The sequence below is a fragment of the Kogia breviceps genome, chromosome 5, assembly GCF_026419965.1.
Source record: "Kogia breviceps isolate mKogBre1 chromosome 5, mKogBre1 haplotype 1, whole genome shotgun sequence".
Taxonomy (NCBI): domain Eukaryota; kingdom Metazoa; phylum Chordata; class Mammalia; order Artiodactyla; family Physeteridae; genus Kogia; species Kogia breviceps.
In genome coordinates, this window is record NC_081314.1 from 66,384,280 (window position 1) to 66,401,612 (window position 17,333).

Here is a 17,333-nt window from a genome sequence, read left to right on the forward strand (position 1 = left end):
CTTTATATGTAACTGCCAACCATTTTCCAAAGTGGCTGTACCATTTTACATTCCCACCTACAGTGTGTAAGAGATCCAGACCTTCCTCATTCTTACCATGACTTTGTATTATCATTTTTTAAGCTGCTCTAATAGGTATGCAATTTCCCTGATGATTACTGGTATTGAGCATATTTTCATGTGCTTATTTCCCATCTGTGTATCTTCTTTGGTAAGGCATCCATTCAATTTTTTTTTTTTTTTTGCCCATTTTTAACTTGGGTTCTTTGTTTTTTATTTTTCGTTGAGTTTGAGAGTTCTTTATGTATTCTGGATAGAAGTCCTTTGTCAGATATGTGACTCGTATTTTTCCCCGAGTCAGTTAGTTGTCTTTTCATTCTCTAACAGTATCTTTTGCAGAGCTAACATCTTTAATTTTCATGAAATCCAATTTATCAAATTTTTCTTTCATGAATCATACATTTGGTGTCAACCTAAGAACTCTGTTCAACCAAGGTTGTACATTTAGGTCTATGATCTACTTTTGAGTTAATTTTTGTATATGGGGTGAGGTATACGTCAAGGTTCATTTTTAAATATAGATACCCAATTGTCCCAGCAACTTTTGTTGAAATTGCCTTTATACTTTTTTCCACTGAATTGCCTTCACACCTTTGTCAAAAATCAACTGGCCATATTTGTGTGAGACTATTTCTGGATTCTCTATTCTGTTCCATTGATCTATGTGTCTATCCTTTCGCCAATACCACACTGTCTTGATTACTTTGCTTTGTAGAAATTCTTTTTTGACTATTATAGTACCTTTTAGCCAAACATAAACTTTAAAATCGGCTGGTTGATTTCTACCCCAAAAATAACTTAATAGACTTATGACTGGAGTTGTGTTTAATTTATAGATCAATTTGGGGAGAACTGATATCTTAATATTGACTCTTCCAAACCTTAAACACAGGCCATGTATTATTTTTATAAACAGAGTTTTTAAAGCCTTTATGAAATATCACATAATATTCATTCCCCTCTCATTTCTTCTATTTCTTTTTTAGATTATACCATAAAGCCACAGAAAATGATGAACATGATCTTTCTTTTTAAAATCTGGTTTAGTTTTCCCAAGGCACTGAGGGAGAAAATGCGCATGCCACTCCTGAAGGGAAAAACCAGGTTTGAATAGTGGAATATTCCTCCTCATCTCTGTGCCATATGTCAAGGTCTAAATCCCATTTCACAGCCTGAGAGATTTTTCCTCCTTTGTAAGCAAAGCTTCTTTTGGTTGCTAGAGGGAAAAATAATGCAACAGAAACAAAATGGAATGAAAAGTAGAGGGATGCAGGTGGGGGAGTTCATGAGGTCCATCCTTCTAGTCTAGGTCCTGCACCAGACCTTCCTCGACAGTGGGGGAGAAAAAGAGAGGAAAGAATAACTCTATAAAAACTGTGAATCAGAGGGAGGGAGATGCAAGAGGGAAGAGATATGGGAACACATGTATATGTATAACTGATTCACTTTGTTGTAAAGCAGAAACTAACATACCATTGTAAAGCAATTATACTTCAATAAAGATGTTAAAAAAAAACAAACTGTGAATCAGAATGCTGTATACCTGAAACTAATATTGTAAATCAACTATACCTCGATAAAAAAAATTTTTTTAAACAAACAAATAAGAAAGTAACTATGGGAGGTCATGGTTATGTTAGTTACTTTGATGGTTGTAATCATTTCACAATGTATACGTATATCAAAACATCACACTGTACACCTTAAATATAAAATTTTTATTTGTCAAAAATAAACTCAATTTTTTAATGGAGAAACAAAAGAGGGAGAGAGAGAAGCGAACCACAGGGGAGGGAAGGAGCCAGTGATATGGAGAAGGGAAGGGCCTGTAAAATGAGTGGCCACAGGACATTTTAAACACAGTGATGCCTCCAGCTCCAATTTTCAAAGTGTCTGTGTTTCCAGACCATAAACACCTCCTCTCTCATCCTCAGAAAATTCTCCTAAACCCTCTAAGCTTCTGTGTACATGAGTTTTGAGATACTGAGGGAAAGAGTTGAGTTTCACAACTGAATCACCAGGTGCACAAGCAAGGCGGCAAATGTGGAGGACAGAGAAGCAGAGAGTCTAGGAGACCATAAGGACAGAGGCCCTTGAGATGAGGAACTGGGGAGTGGCTGACTGCCTAAAATTCCCTCCTGAAGCCTGCAGATTACCATCTGCCTCCTTGTCAGACTGTAAGCTCCAGAAGGACCTTCCATTACTCCAAGTCCCCAGTACACCTGAGGAGCGGTACAGGGCACTGGGGCTACGGCAGTGGAGGTGGCCTGGCTCTGGCCCTCACAGGGCCTATGGCCACCGGCAGGGGTCACGGATGCTCCTTCACACCCCAGCCCCAGCACCTGGCCCAGTGCCCAGCTCTGGAGGTCCTCACTAAATGTGGTTAGTCTTAAATAGGGGGTTTGAATAAGGAGAATCAGGCAGACAGATCTCTTTCCCCTTGGTGACTGAATTAATTCTAGCTTCCTTAGGTAGAGAAAAAGAAAAGGGCTAAAATGAATTTAAACTGATCTGATAACAGATTAAAAAAAATAGACATACAAACTAAAACCTGGTTGGAGAGGACCTGGGATAAGATAACTGGACAAAGAAATCCAGAATTAATGCTTCTAAGCCATAGGAGACCAATGTGCTCAAACATTTTGGGCACCTGTAGTTTGTCCACCTGTATATACTTTGTACTTGAATCTCCCTCACAGTAAAGTCCTCTTAATCTAGGGGTTCTTCCATACCAAATAAAAGAGCACATTGGTGCTGTTACCTTGCTGTTATATTCTAATTGGGAGTTATAACTTTATTAGGTTTTTTTTCCCTCAGACTCTGGTGCTTCGTACAGGAAGTGCCAAATAGGCAGCACTTCCCAAAATGTCTTCCCTAACAAAAGCTAATTCTAGTTCAAGTTTTACACATTTATCACCTTTGCATGTTTAAAGACTACAAAGTAAATCCTCAAATTTTAAATGACAGCTTTCCTTTGGAAGAAAGTGATTATTAATAAATGAACATTTCAAGTGGCTGGTAAAATACTTATACTCAGGGAACCAATGCTTTTCGCTTCCATTAGGTTTTTCAAAAGATTTTTAAAACTCACTAATGTCTATCATTTACTGGTTTATATTCCATTCTGCAATGGAATTCTCTATGACAACCCACAAGTCTTGAAAACAGCCAATCCTGACTTCTAATTCTGACCTTTCCACCTGGTATGACGTTGGGCAAGTTTCCTAACCTGTTTAAGTCTCAAATTGCTACTCCATAAAAATGGACTATACTTCTGATTAAATTTAATTAAATCAACAGTGTATGTGTATATATATATATATATATAGCACAATATGTGACACTAAACAGGCAGAAAATAAATGGTAGCTATGAAAACACCATTTTTAATATTTTTTCCATGTCCTCTAGCCTCTCCAGCTTCTTTCCCCCAGAAAAGGATCTATGTATATGAAGAAAGAAGAACATTAAGACACCATAAATCTGCCTTCTGGCTTGAGGTCATTCTTGCTTTCAAGGCAAAGCTTCTCAGTTCCAGGGGAGAGGATCACTGACCAGAGAGGCATGAGCGTAGAGTAGAATAGATGAGACAAATAGCAAAGGAAAAGCAACGCAGGTACCAAAGGGGGCCATTCCTCACCCCACCCCCTCTCCACCTACCTAAATCCTCTCCTTCCATTCGGATCCAGCTCAAGTCACACATCTAGTATGAAGCTTTATTGAATCACTGAGGCTCACAACAACTTCAGCCTCCAAACTCATAGCACTATCTGGATTAGCAACCAATCAGGGACCAGCTTGTGGCTTTTTTGCCCTGACTCTTGATGTTAACTATCAGATTGTGACTCAGACTCTCCTCCAGGCCAGAGGCTTACAGGCCTCCTTCTCAAACCCCTCAGATCCTTTGTCTGCTGGGTGTTGCAGGCGCCGCTGGGTTACTCAGCCGGAGTTTGACTCAGGCCCGCAGATACCCCATCTAACGCTCTCCCCTCAACAGCTCATGGGCTGTAGGCCTGGCACAGTGCCTTGTTCATGGATGGCACTCTGTAAAAATCTGTTCATTGACCAGTTGATATCTTGATGTAGTTGTGGTGCCTAAGCACCTAGGTGGCCACATAAGGGTGGTGGGCCTTGGAATATATCCCAAAGAAAGAAGCACACTGAAAACAAGGCACGCTTCTGTTTTGCCTGGAGTAAGCCCTTAAAACTGCCCCAGTATTTCATACCCTTACTAATTCTAAAGGTTGACAGCATAAGGTCAGTGCCTTCCAAGTTACCACATTTGTCTGGAGGTGTGGCACAGTCTAAAGCCCTCTCCTCCGAGGATTTCCTCCCCCAATCCAAGACCAAGCCAATTTCTGAGCCCACAGCTGATATGATCAGAAATGCCTAAGCTTCCTTTCAGCTGGACCAATCAGATTCTCCAGAAAGTGAAGTTGTACAGAGAGACCCAGTCTCTAGATCTGGAAGGGGACAGTGGCTGGGGATGGCCACGTGGGGTTCATACCCATTGATCAATGCATAGAGAGTTATCTGCAAAGATGAGCAGAAAAATGGTCCAGACACCAGAGGGAAGCAGAGACTAGGTGACAGCAGGGAGCGAACAGCGGCCTTAGGTCCTGATGGCACACTTTGCTGATGAGGCCCAGTGGAACTTCCTGCTCTGAGGTTCTGTGAGATTCCTCCCCAACCTAGAGAACATGGACTATGGAGTAGCAGTGATCAGGAATGCAGACTCTGGAGCCAGATGTGACTGGGTTCAAATCCTGGCCCTGCCACTACTAGTAGAGTGCTACAAAACAAACTATTTTGTTCTTTGCTGATGTGAATTAAATACACTCATCTTTAATAATATCAATGTGTTAAATTCCAAAATCTCTTAAGGTTATTATCATCATTATTGCCTGCTAGTAAGAAATAAGTGCTTAGGGCTTCCCTGGTGGCGCAGTGGTTGAGAGTCCGCCTGACGATACAGGGGACACGGGTTCGTGCCCCGGTCCAGGAAGATCCCACATGCCGCAGAGCGGCTGGGCCCGTGAGGCATGGCCGCTGAGCCTGCGCGTCTGGAGACTGTGCTCCGCAACAGGAGAGGCCACAATAGTGAGAGGCCTGCGCACCGCAAAAAAAAAAAAAAAAAAAAAAGAAAGAAGTGCTTGAATTCAGTAAGCCTATGATAATGACATAGTCTTCCTTTCCAAACTCATTAAAATCAACCAATTCCCATCTCTCTCACAGTAAACAGAAAAAGAACTTATACCTGTTTGGGAAAAGCTAGTCCATGGTGCTAGTCTAGGCTCAGAGGCTCTCTGGCTGAGCCATACTCACTAACACCTAAAGAGAAACAGATATGACAACAGCCTCACCCTTCAAGAAAAATTCCAAGATGAGCCGAACCATCTCCATTTTGATCCCCAAGGATTTCAACTATTCTGGCAGAGATTTTTAAATTATCTATACTGAGTGTAATTCAGCAGAAATTCTGGGCTACTTGAAGCATTTTTGAAAATAGGGAACACAGGGCTTCCCTGGTGGCGCAGTGGTTGAGAATCCGCCTGCGGATGCAGGGGACACGGGTTTGTGCCCCGGTCCGGGAAGATCCCACATGCCGCGGAGCGGCTGGTCCCCTGAGCCATGGCCGCTGAGCCTGCGCGTCCTGAGCCTGTGCTCCGCAAAGGGAGAGGCCACAGCAGTGAGAGGCCCGCGTACCACCAAAAAATAATAATAATAATAAAAATAAAAAAATAAAAATAGGGAACACAGATGAGACTTTGTAGCACAAATATAGGCCCTTGGCCACAGCAGGCCAAGGGAGGCCCTGGTGGGGATCCAGGCATCCAATGACTGTGTCTAACACCCCCGGCTCCCTAACACAAGAGATCCCTGTGCTTAGTTGGTTGCTGGATAACAGGTGGGAGGAAGCCTTTTTTAGCTCTCTTAAAAGTGAACTACAGGGCTTCCCTGGTGGCGCAGTGGTTAAGAATCCGCCTGCCAATGCAGGGGACACGGGTTCGAGCCCGGGTCCGGGAAGATTCCACATGCCGCGGAGCAACTAAGCCTGTGCACCACAACTACTGAGCCTGCGCTCTAGAGCTCATGAGCCACAACTACTGAGCCTGTGTGCCACAACTACTGAAGCCTGTGCACCTAGAGCCTGTGCTCCACAATGAGAGAAGCCACCACAATGAGAAGCCCACACACTGAAACGAACAGTAGCCCCTGCTCACCACAACTAGAGAAAGTCCGCGTGCAGCAACGAAGACCCAATGCAGCCAAAAATAAATAAATAAAATAAATAAATTTATTTTAAAAAAATGAACCACAGTTATTTAACATTCAAGGTCACCTGGCAAAACACAGAGAAAACATCTGCGACCCAGTTTACTAGAATAGTTTGCAAAGGTCCTAGTACAGCAAACACAGTAGCTTACCTGAAATAACACTGTGATGAAGGAAAGCTGTGTGGGTAAAGCACATTTTCTCTGTGAAATATACACAAGATAAAAAGCCATTCTGCTTCCTCCCTGGAACCCAGAATGTTAGAAAGAAGCTCACTCCCACCCTAATAACAAGAAAAAGCCAAATAAACTACAAAAGTATAACCTGTCTTAAACCCCATACAAGTAAATAAAAAGAAATCATCTAAAAGTTTTAAATGAATTGTGAAAGGCTGAGTGAGCCAGGATGCAAGGGGTATTCACAGCCATCTGTAGCTCTTCTCCCTGGATTGGCGACCAGGTGGGAGACCAGAGAGAGCTTCCATGGAGGGCAGACCTGGAGATGGGGAGGTCCGCAGGAAAGCGCATTTCTCCCTACAGAGAAAAGCCTTCATCTCCTGGGGGGAGAGCAACCAACCCTCTAACTGGACTCCAGGGCACAGGTGAAGGCCCACTGCAGCTTGGAGAAGAGTAAAACAGAACAAACAAAAACCCTCCTCCTGAAGGAGGCATACAAGACTCCCAAAGATTCTGATTCAAATCATTTTAAAGCACTTGCAAACACAGCCTAGAGCCAGTGCTTCATGTGAATTTATTGTCCCTACAGTTATGATAAAATGTGGAAAAGAAGCCCCCTGCACACGATGGCCTCCTCATCTCCAAAGTGTGCTGTGTGAGAGGCACATTCTGAGGTGGCCTTGAATTACTCTCTCTAGGCCCGTTGCAAAGAAAGAAGCAAGGAGAGCAGCTGATTCCCAGCAGAGAACAGATTACTGCATACTCCCTCAAGGCAGCCGCTAGCTGCCTTGTAACTAGTAACTCCACTAGCTACTCAGTGCAGCTCTCCATGAAGTCAGGTGCTGCTGCAGGGTTAGAGACCCCCCTCAGTGAGATCCCCAAACAGAACATCTGAAGAGTGCCTTCTGGTCCTGAACCTGCCATTCATTAACCCTTGAAACCTTAAAAGATGAACCTCCTAAGTCTCAATTCCTTCATTGTAAGATGGGGGTGATAATGTATACCCCGTCTACTTCACAGGTTTGTGACATTACACAGGAGGAGACAGAATGCTGTAAAGCACACAAATGCCAGGGGTCATTAGAAGTTCTTTGAGGGCAAAAACTACAACAAATTCATGTTTGTATCTTGCATGGAGCTGACTATGGAAAGAGGGAGGGAGCAAGGTGGACAAGAAAATACCATAATCTGGGCCCCACGGGCAGCCTGGTGTCAACCAAGGAATATTGCCTACCAGATCTTTGAGAAGATTCTACATCCACAGAAATAGGAGAGGTCTTGCTGGGAAAAGTGGACAGCTACATGTAAAAGAATGAAATTGGAACGCTCCGTAACACCATACACAAAAATAAATTCAAACTGGATTAAAGACCTAAATGTAAAACCGGACACTATACAACTCTTAGAGGAAAAGAGAGGAAGAACACTCTTTGACATAAATCACAGCAAGATCTTTTTTGACCCACCTCCTAGAGTTATGGAAATAAAAACAAAAATAAACAAATGGGACCTAATGAAACTTAAAAGCTTTTGCATAGCAAAGGAAACCATAAACAAGATGAAAAGACAGCCCTCAGAATGGGAGAAAACATTTGCAAACGAATCAACGGACCAAGGATTAACATCCAAAATATACAAACAGCTCATGCAGCTCAATATCAAAAAAAACAAACAACCCAATCAAAAAATGGGCAGAAGACCTAAATACACATTTCTCCAAAGAAGACATAGAGATGGCCAAGAGGCACATGAAAAGATGCTCAACATCACTAATTATTAGAGAAATGCAAATCAAAACTACAATGAGTTATCACCTCACATCGGTTAGAATGGGCATCATCAGAAAAATCTATGAACAAGAAATGCTGGAGAGGGTGTGGAGAAAAGGGAACCCTCTTACACTGTTGGTGGGAATGTAAACTGGTGTAGCCACTATGGAGAACAGTACGGTCCTTAAAAACCTAAAAACAGAATTACCATATGACCCAGCAATCCCACTACTGGGCATATACCCAGAGGAAACCATAATTCAAAAAGACACATGCAGGGCTTCCCTGGTGGCGCAGTGGTTAAGAGTCCACCTGCCAATGCAGGGGACATGGGTTCGAGCCCTGGTCCAGGAGGATCCCACACGCTGCGGAGCAACTAGGCCCATGTGCCACAACTGCTGAGCCTGCACTCTGAAGCCCGCGAGCCACTACTACTGAAGCCCGTGCACCTGGAGCCCATGCTCCACAGTGAGAGGGGCCGCTGCAGTGAGAGGCCTGTGCACTGTGGCAAGGAGTGGCCCCCACTCTCTGCAACTAGAGAAAAGCCCATGTACAGCAACAAAGACCCAACACAGCCAAAAATAAATAAATTAAATAAATATATTTTTTAAAAAGAAATGTGCAAAAAAAAAAGGTACATGCACCCCAATGTTCATTGCAGCCCTATTTATAATAGCCAGGTCATGGAAGCAACCTAAATGCCAATCGACAGACAAATGGATAAAGAAGATGTGGTACATATATGCAATGGAATATTACTCAGCCATAAAAAGGAACAAAACTGGGTCATTTGTAGAGATGTGGATGGACCTAGAGACTGCTATACAGAGTGAAGTAAGTCAGAAAGGGAAAACAAATATCGTATGTTAATGCACATATGTGGAATCTAGAAAAATGGTACAGATAAACCAGTTTGCAAGGCAGAAATAGAGACACAGATGTAGAGAACAAATGTATGGACACCAAGGGGGGAAGAGGTGGAGATGAATTGGGAGATTGGGATTGACATATATACACTAATATGTATAAAATAGAAAACTAATGAGAACCTGCTGTACAGCACAGGTAACTCTACGTCACTTCACTCTACAATAGAAACTAACACAACATTGTAAAACAACTATACCCCAATTAAAAAAATAAAAGAAACAGGAGAGAACTTAATAATCATCCAAGTCTACCTCCTCGTTTAACAGATGGCAAGCTTCACCCTGAGAGAGGCCCAGTGATCTGCCCAAGATCTTTAATGGCAAAGGCCGAGGGATAGGACCAATAACACATTCACAGGTTAGATGGTGTTTTCACCCACATTATTTTACAAGCAGACTGAGCTGGGTGGGGAAGGATTATTAAAATTCCCATTTTCCAGCCTGAGGTGGAATGACTTGTCCAGAGCAGAATTCAAATTGAGATGGTCACACACCCAGTCCACTGCTCTTTCCTGCACCACAGTTTCTTGTACATGTTGGTATTTAGCTCAATCATCTCAGCAGTCAATATATTTCAAACTCCAAGTTCTGTTTTATTCTATCCTATCTTCAGCAGTTATTTCACATTCGGCCTTCCCTGGTAGGATTATACTGACCTTTTGTCTTAAAGAAAAACCAGTTCAGTGGCCACATTTGGCACCAGAAACATTTGTTAAAACAGAATGAGCCTCCCCATACAAATCATCTACACAAAATATATCACATGTGTATCGTTCAGATGTATATCATTATTGCACTAAACACACTGAACCAGTGTGCTCAAAGAGCAATAACAGCTCACTAATTGAAGCAATATTTATCATATAAATACCAAAAAGGCAGTTTTAACAAATGCGTGGAACACTGAGATAAAAACTTCCTGACTTCATCAATAAAAACTGATTTGCATTCACAGAAGGGTCTCAAAGTGAAGTGAGCAACAGAGAAAATTATCGGGATAATTCCAGTCATCTAAATCCAAAGGATCTGAACCTGAATGTGTTTTTTTATTTGAGGAGGTCCAGGGAAGGTGTGGGGGAGAAAATGTTAAGAAGGAATTACCTTGCCACTGTCTCAATGTTCTCTTACGGTATAGGGCCTGTCTTTCCACCACAACCCTTATTTCAGGAGGAAGGTACGCATGTTTTGCTCCCCATTTTAAACGCATGGAAGAGGATTAGAATTGCTCAGTCTCCTGGGGCTGGCAGAGGTTTCTCGGTGGGGTTCACCTGGGGCCGGGCGACACCTCCAGGCCGTATTTCTATAGAACAGGCCAGGGAGCTGGACTGCGCCCCGGCCCTCTGCTGTGACTTGCATCCCAGCACGCTGTCTCGTGAAGGACCCTCCAAGGGCCTGGCAGCGATTTCTGCTGGAAAGCACCAAGCCTTCGCTCCTCCCGTTCCCTCTCCTTTCTCAGTATCGGGTCAATCACTACACAACTGGCCACCCCTGCCCGCGGTCAGCAGCGGGTAACAGATCCTAACAGCCAGCTAGCCCTGGATTTAGCGCTCAACAGACTCGGCAATTGCCTGGTGAAGGCTCCTGCCCCATGGCCTGCTCAGGCCCCGCCAGACGCGGGGGACGCCCAAGGCCGCGAGCGCAGCGCCCCAGGGACGCCTGTTACAGAGCAGCACCGGAGGCAGCGAGGCCCACACGCTGGGCAGGCAGCCCTCGGCCATCCCAGGGCTGCGACGGAGGGCAAGGTGGAGGGAGACCAGGTCCCAAGCAACGCCCCCACCCTCCATTAATAAAACGCAGAATTAAGCGTCATTTACCGACACGAGCGATCACTGTGGTCAGTCGCCGGGTGAACTCCTGAGGGGCCATTTCTTCTTTTAACCAAAACAGCATTTCGCCGAAAAACCACTCGGTATAAACAAACCAAAGCAACAAAAAACTGTTTCTACTGATGCTGTGGATGACTTTTTAAAGGTATCTCTTCGCGAGGATGCTCGGCCCTCACACTCTTCCTTGCTCTCCTCAGGCACAAAACGAGAGTCATTCTCAGCCAAGGCCAACTCTCCAGGGCCGCGCAGTTAGAGGACGCCAGCCACGCCCCGGAGGCGGTTATTTTAAAGATTAGGTGGAGCGGCTTTCCCAACTTGACGACTGGCTTTACGAAAGAGGGGAGCGGCAGTTCCGGAGAGGAGAAAAGCAAGTCGCTCCAATCTCGCTGTAACCGCGCTTCTGGCGTCGCGGGCCGGGGGGCGCATGGGTTTCTGGATCTGTGGTCAGATGTGCTGCGCTGCCTCCTGGGAGGGTCGCGTCGGGATGAAGGATGCTCTGTCAGCGTGCAGGGGGCACACGGAGTCAGCGGGTGCGGAAGGCAGAGGAGCTGAGGTGTTCTCAGCCGTGCAGCCCACCCCGCGTCGCCGCGCGGCCTTGCGCTTCCCGCCTCCTCTCCCACCTTTCCCCGCCCGGGGGCGGTGCCCGAGGCTCCCGGAGAGGCGCGCACGCGCGCGAGCACCGCCCGGGTGGGGCAGGTGCGCCCATTCCCCTAAGAATGGGGGCGATTCAAGGTCTATCCTCCAGTTGTGGGAGAGGAGACAGCGAGTTTGGTGCGCCTGCCAGCACCGGGGTTCTGAACGCCAGATGCTCGGTTCCCTGCCTCGTCTCTCCTCCTTCCCCGTCAGGTATCTGCGGAGAAGCCGAGGCGAGAAAGGGACTGGCAGGGAGTTCTGCGGCCGCCCCGCTGGGGCTCTGGAAGGAGGGCTGTTTGAGGCCCAGCTGCCCGTCCCATCCACTGACTCCGGGCTTGGGGGAGGGGCGGTGGCTGGAGTTTGTTTCCCCCTGTTAGGGGTTGTCTCATTCAGTTATCAGCGTCCACTGGACACACTCGCATTTGGAGCCGGGAGCGCGGGCTGTGCACCGACCGGGCTCCGCACGCGTGTGCGTACGTGTGTCTCCACTGTGTGGGCCTTTTCCTTTGTGCAGCTCCTCCCGTGCGCCCCCGCTCCGTCTGCCAACTGTCAGGCGCGCTAGTGCGCCCTCCTGGAAAGGCTCTGGCACAGCGCCATTGCGGAGAGCATCGGATCCGCAACTATCCAGTGGTAGACGCTGTCCCGGGGCTTCCTTAGGTGGCTCCAGATACTACCTGACAGGCGGACTAACCGAATTCAGTAGAGCTCCACGTGAAAAGCCTGAGCAAACGAGAATCTAGTCAGGTTGTCCCTCAGTCCATTCCTAAAAGGGGGGACCCTGTCGCGAGAGTGCCAGGACCATCCACAGGTTCTGAGCCAATTCTGGGAAGCTCAGCTTTCCTCTTTGGCATGTAAAAAGCCAAACCCCAAACAAACACCTTGGATTCAATTTCTGGTAACAGCCACTCATCCCAGGGGTTTGGGGACGTTTTTAAATGCTTTCTGCTAACAATTTTGGGCTGTGGTTAAGAGATGATGTTAGCCCACCTGCTACGTGAAATTTGTGCAGAGGTTCTTCTCTCCTGTGATGTTTGGGCTCTTTGCACTTTGCCTGCACAAGTAGAGCAACCATTTTCATAGCAACCTCCTACGAGAAATTCAGAAAGGGTTTAAAGGCCCAAAGAAGTAAAACAGCGTTGGGTTGTGTTTCCACGGTAGTATCTGGCTCTTCAAGGGTCACAAGTATTTTTGAGAAACCAAATGAGGTGTTTTCTGTTGGTAGTAGTCAGTACCTGGTGACCAGTCAGAGCTAACTGTGAACTGGCTCCTAGAAACCAGCATATTGCTAAGGAGACTGATAAAGTGGGACGTTCTGGACTTTGCAGATCCAGTGACCTCAGCTTCTCAAATTAAGCCAGGTTTTATGGGTAAGAATCATGGATGGAAGGGACAGGAGAATGGGAAGAGCAAGAAGAGTTAGGTGAAGCTTATGAATAGGAATGAGAGAGAAAAGAAAGAAATAGAAAGGAAATAAATCACACTCAGAAGGCTGGTCTCCTTCCCACATCTGTACCTTCACAATCTTCAGAGGTTTCCATGGAGATGAATTGGCTGACTTTGTAGCAAGATGTAACAGGCAGTGGCTGTCCTCAGAAACCAGTTCTGTTCCCCCATTTCTAATACACGCTCTCCTGGGGCCTCAGCTGCTTCACCTGGGCTATGAGGGGGGTGGGTCTGTGATTTCCAAGTTCCCTTTTCCAGTTCTGAAATCCTATAACTGTAACTAAGAAGAAATGAGCGTAGTTTCCAATAGCCCATACCTCCTTGTTCCTCTGAGAAAACAGTTATTATTATCTCCATTGCTCTTGTGAATATGGACATGCTTCCTGCCTTCTCTCCTTCCCTGCCCTCCTCCCTTCGGTGCCTCTCTTTATCTTTTCTAATTATGATTTATTTCCTGTCTGTGACAAATCACATTGCTCTAATATATGGCAAAATCAAGGAACAAGTCAGAAGAGCCTGCCTTTCCCTCTAAAGAATGAATTAATAATCAGTCACATCTACTGAACATCAATTATGTGCTCAGGGTTGTGATAGGCAGTGTCAATTATAGCAGCTACCACCGCCATATAGTAAGTGACTGCTCTGTGCCACCTGGTATAATGGTAGGCATTTCACAAACATCATTTAAGCCCCACAATAACCCTTTAGGGCTTTAGTCTCATTTTGCAGATGCTGCTGGCACAAGAACCAAACTGTGTATCACTTATCTTATGAGTCTAGACCATTCTCTGCCTTCAGGTAAGGATTTGCCTGAGCTTGGAAAGACAAACCATCCTCCCAAAGTAGATTCCACCTCCCTTTTGGTGGATTGTCAGCACTGCCTCCAACAATGAAGAGAAAGACAAAGGACCCACCTTGGGTGCCACAGGTAAGGTTAGGCACCATTGGGGCCACCCAGTTTAGTCTAGAACAGTGGTTCTCAAACTAACAGAATCATCTGGAAATACAGGTGATTTTTTTTTTAATACAAAGTCCTGGTCCCCATCTCCTGAGATTCTGATTCAGTAGTGTGGAATGAGACCTGAGAATTTGCATTTTTAACAAGTACACAGGATTACGGATGCTGCTGGTCCTGGGACCACCACTGGCCTAGAGCAAAGCTCTTCAAAATTCTTAGACTGCAAACCACAGTATAATATAAAATTTACATCATGACATAGTCAACATAAATTACATAGTTAAAACAAAAGTTGTATGGAACAATTTTTTTCCTTTCAGAAAAGTTAACTCAAAATGAATCACTGACCTAAATGTAAAACACAAAACTATAAAATTCCTATAACATAACATAGGAGAAAATCTAGATGACCTAGGGTTTGATGAAGACTTTCTAGGTAAAACACCAAAGGCACAATCCATGAAAGAAAGAATTGACAAGATAGACTTCATTAAAATTAAGACTTTCTGCTGTGTGAAAGATACTATCAAGAGAATAAAAAGAGAAGCTATGGGCTGATAGAAAATAGTTATGAAAAACATACCTCTCTGTTAAAAAAATAAAGGCCTGTTATCTAAAATATACAAAGAACTCTTAAAACTCAATAGTTAAGAATAACCTGATTTTTAAAATGGGCTAAAAACCTTCACAGACACTTCCTCAAGATATACAGATGGCAAATAAGCATATGAAAAGTTGCTCCACATCATATGTCATCAGGGTAATGCAAACTAAATAACAATGACATACCACTACACACTTAATAGAGTGGCCCAAGTCCAAAACACTGACAACACCAAATGCTGGTGAAGGTGTGGAGTAACAGAACTCTCATTAATTGCTGGTGGGATTGCAAATAATTTGGAAAATTGTACTTTATAAGATAGTTTGGCAGATTTTTACAAAACTCAACATATTCTTACGATGCATTTCAGCAATTGTGCTCCTTGGTATTTATCCAAAAGTTAGAAATTTATGTCCACACAAAAACCTACACGTTTATAGCAGTTTTGTTCACAACTGCCAAAACTTGGAAGCAACCTGTCATTCAGTAGGTAAATGGATAAATAAACTGTGACACATCCAGACAATGGAATATTAGTCAGTGTTAGAAAGAAATGAGCTATCAAACCATGAAAAAAAAGAAAGAAACTTAAATGCATATTACTAAGTGAAAGAAGTCAATCTGAAAAGATTGCTTATTGCATAATTCCAACTACACTACATTCTGGAAAAGGCAACACTATAAAGACTGTAAAGAGATCAGTGGTTGCCAGGGATTATGGGGGAGGGAGGAATGAATAGCCAAAGCACAGACAATTCTTAGGGCAGTAAAACTACTCTTTATGATTTATAATGGTGGACACATATCATTATAAATGTGTCCAAACCCATGAAAGTACACCAAGAGTGAAGGCTGAGACTTCCCTGGTGGTCCAGTGATAAAGAATCCATCTTCCAGTGCAGGGGACGTGGGTTCAATCCCTGGCGGGGAAACTAAGATCCCACATGCCGCGGGGCAACTAAGCCTGCGCACCACAACTACTGAGCTCTCGAGCCTCAACGAGAGAGCCCACGTGCCCTGGAGCCCATGTGCCACAACTAGAGAGAAAACCCACACTCGACAACTAGAGAGAAGCCCATACACCACAACAAAGAGCCAGCGCTTCAAGGAAAGATCCCTCACGCCTCAACGAAGACCCTGTGTGCCGCAACTAAGACCCGACGCAGCCAAAATAAATAAAGAAAGAAAAACAAAAACAAAAAACAGTGAAGGCTAATGTGAACTAAGGGCTTTCAGTGATTATGATGTGTTAGTGTAAGTTCATCAATTGTAACAAATGTACCACTCTGGTGGGGGACGTATGGGGAGGGGGTATGCATGCATGGGGGAAGGAGAAAGCTCTACCTTATGCTCAATATTGCTGTAAAAAATAAAGTCTACAAATTTGCAACTAGAAGACTAATAAGTTCTGGAAATCTAATGCACTGCATTAGTGATTATAGTCAACAATACTGTATATACTTTAAAGTTGCTAGGAGAGTAGATCTTAAATGTTCTCATCAAAAAAGAAATTATAGGGATTTCCCTGGTGGTGCAGTGGTTAAGAATCCGCCTGCCAATGCAGGGGACATGGGTTCGAGCCCTGGTCCGGGAAGATCCCACATGCTGCGGAGCAACTAAGCCCATGCGCCACAACTACTTAAGCCCACGTGCCTACAGACCATGCTCTGCAGCAAGAGACGCCAGCGCAATGAGAAGCCCGCACACCGCAACGAAAAGTAGCCCCTGCTCACCACAACTAGAGAAAGCCCGCGCACAGCAACGAAGACCCAATGCAGCCAAAAATAAACAAAAAAAGAAATTATAATTACGTGATGTGAAAGGGTTGTTAGCTAATCCTATAGCGGTAATCATATTGCAATATATAAAGGTATCAAATCAACAGGTTGTACATCTTAAACTTACACAACGCTATGTCAATTATATCTCAATTTTTAAAAATAGCATTATAGAAAAAAATTAAGTCTATCTTAAAATTCTGTAATTTCAATTTTGAGACGATTAAGAGGAGGATTTTTTTTTAATACATGTTTTCACATTTTTGAAAACATTATAAAATTTTGTATCCTTCTTCTTTTTTTTTTTTTTTTTTTTTCCCGGTACGCGGGCCTCTCACTGTTGTGGCCTCTCCAGTTGCGGAGCACAGGGTCCGAACGCGCAGGCTCAGCGGCCATGGCTCACGGGCCTAGTCGCTCCGCGGCATGCGGGATCCTCCCGGACCAGGGCACGAACCCGTGTCCCCTGCATCGTCAGGCGGACTCGCAACCACTGCGCCACCAGGGAAGCCCAATTTTGTATTTTTCTTACCCCACACCATTTTATATCTTAGGACAGCTCCCCTTTCTTCTTCCCCTCGGAAAACTCTAAAGATTAAAGGTCATGAAGGGCTCTTCGCCCTGGAACCCATGAGAGGAAAAGAACTCCACAGAAGGAAACATCCATGGCACACGCAGGCAACCTATGGAGGCTAAGGATAGCATGCCCCTACCCCAGTTGGATCCCAGCCCACGGGGCGGCCGAAACAGGAACCACACCCCCGCGGGCACGCAGCCTGATTGGCCAATCGCCGCTGCTGCAGCTCTGCTCTGTTCTTTGATTGGTTTTAGTGGTAACGCCCCCTCCCGAATGTCTCGCTCAGATTGGCTATTTCTTGCTTCGG

The 17,333-nt window shown here is 44.8% G+C and overlaps 1 protein-coding gene across 4 annotated transcripts in view; it reads right to left on the reverse strand.

The window, feature by feature from the left end:
* Nucleotides 1–12,144, reverse strand: part of MCF2L2 (MCF.2 cell line derived transforming sequence-like 2) — a 239,805-nt gene extending 227,661 nt beyond the window's left edge. For 3 of the 4 annotated variants that reach the window (XM_067034104.1, XM_067034103.1, XM_059064529.2), the window contains exon 1: nucleotides 11,025–12,144. In XM_067034104.1, the coding sequence (XP_066890205.1) occupies nucleotides 11,025–11,100 (76 nt within the window). In that variant the 5' untranslated portion in view covers nucleotides 11,101–12,144. The remainder of the gene's footprint in view (nucleotides 1–11,024) is intronic. The other variant, XM_067034105.1, reaches the window with a different exon arrangement.
* Nucleotides 12,145–17,333: the final 5,189 nt, after the last annotated feature.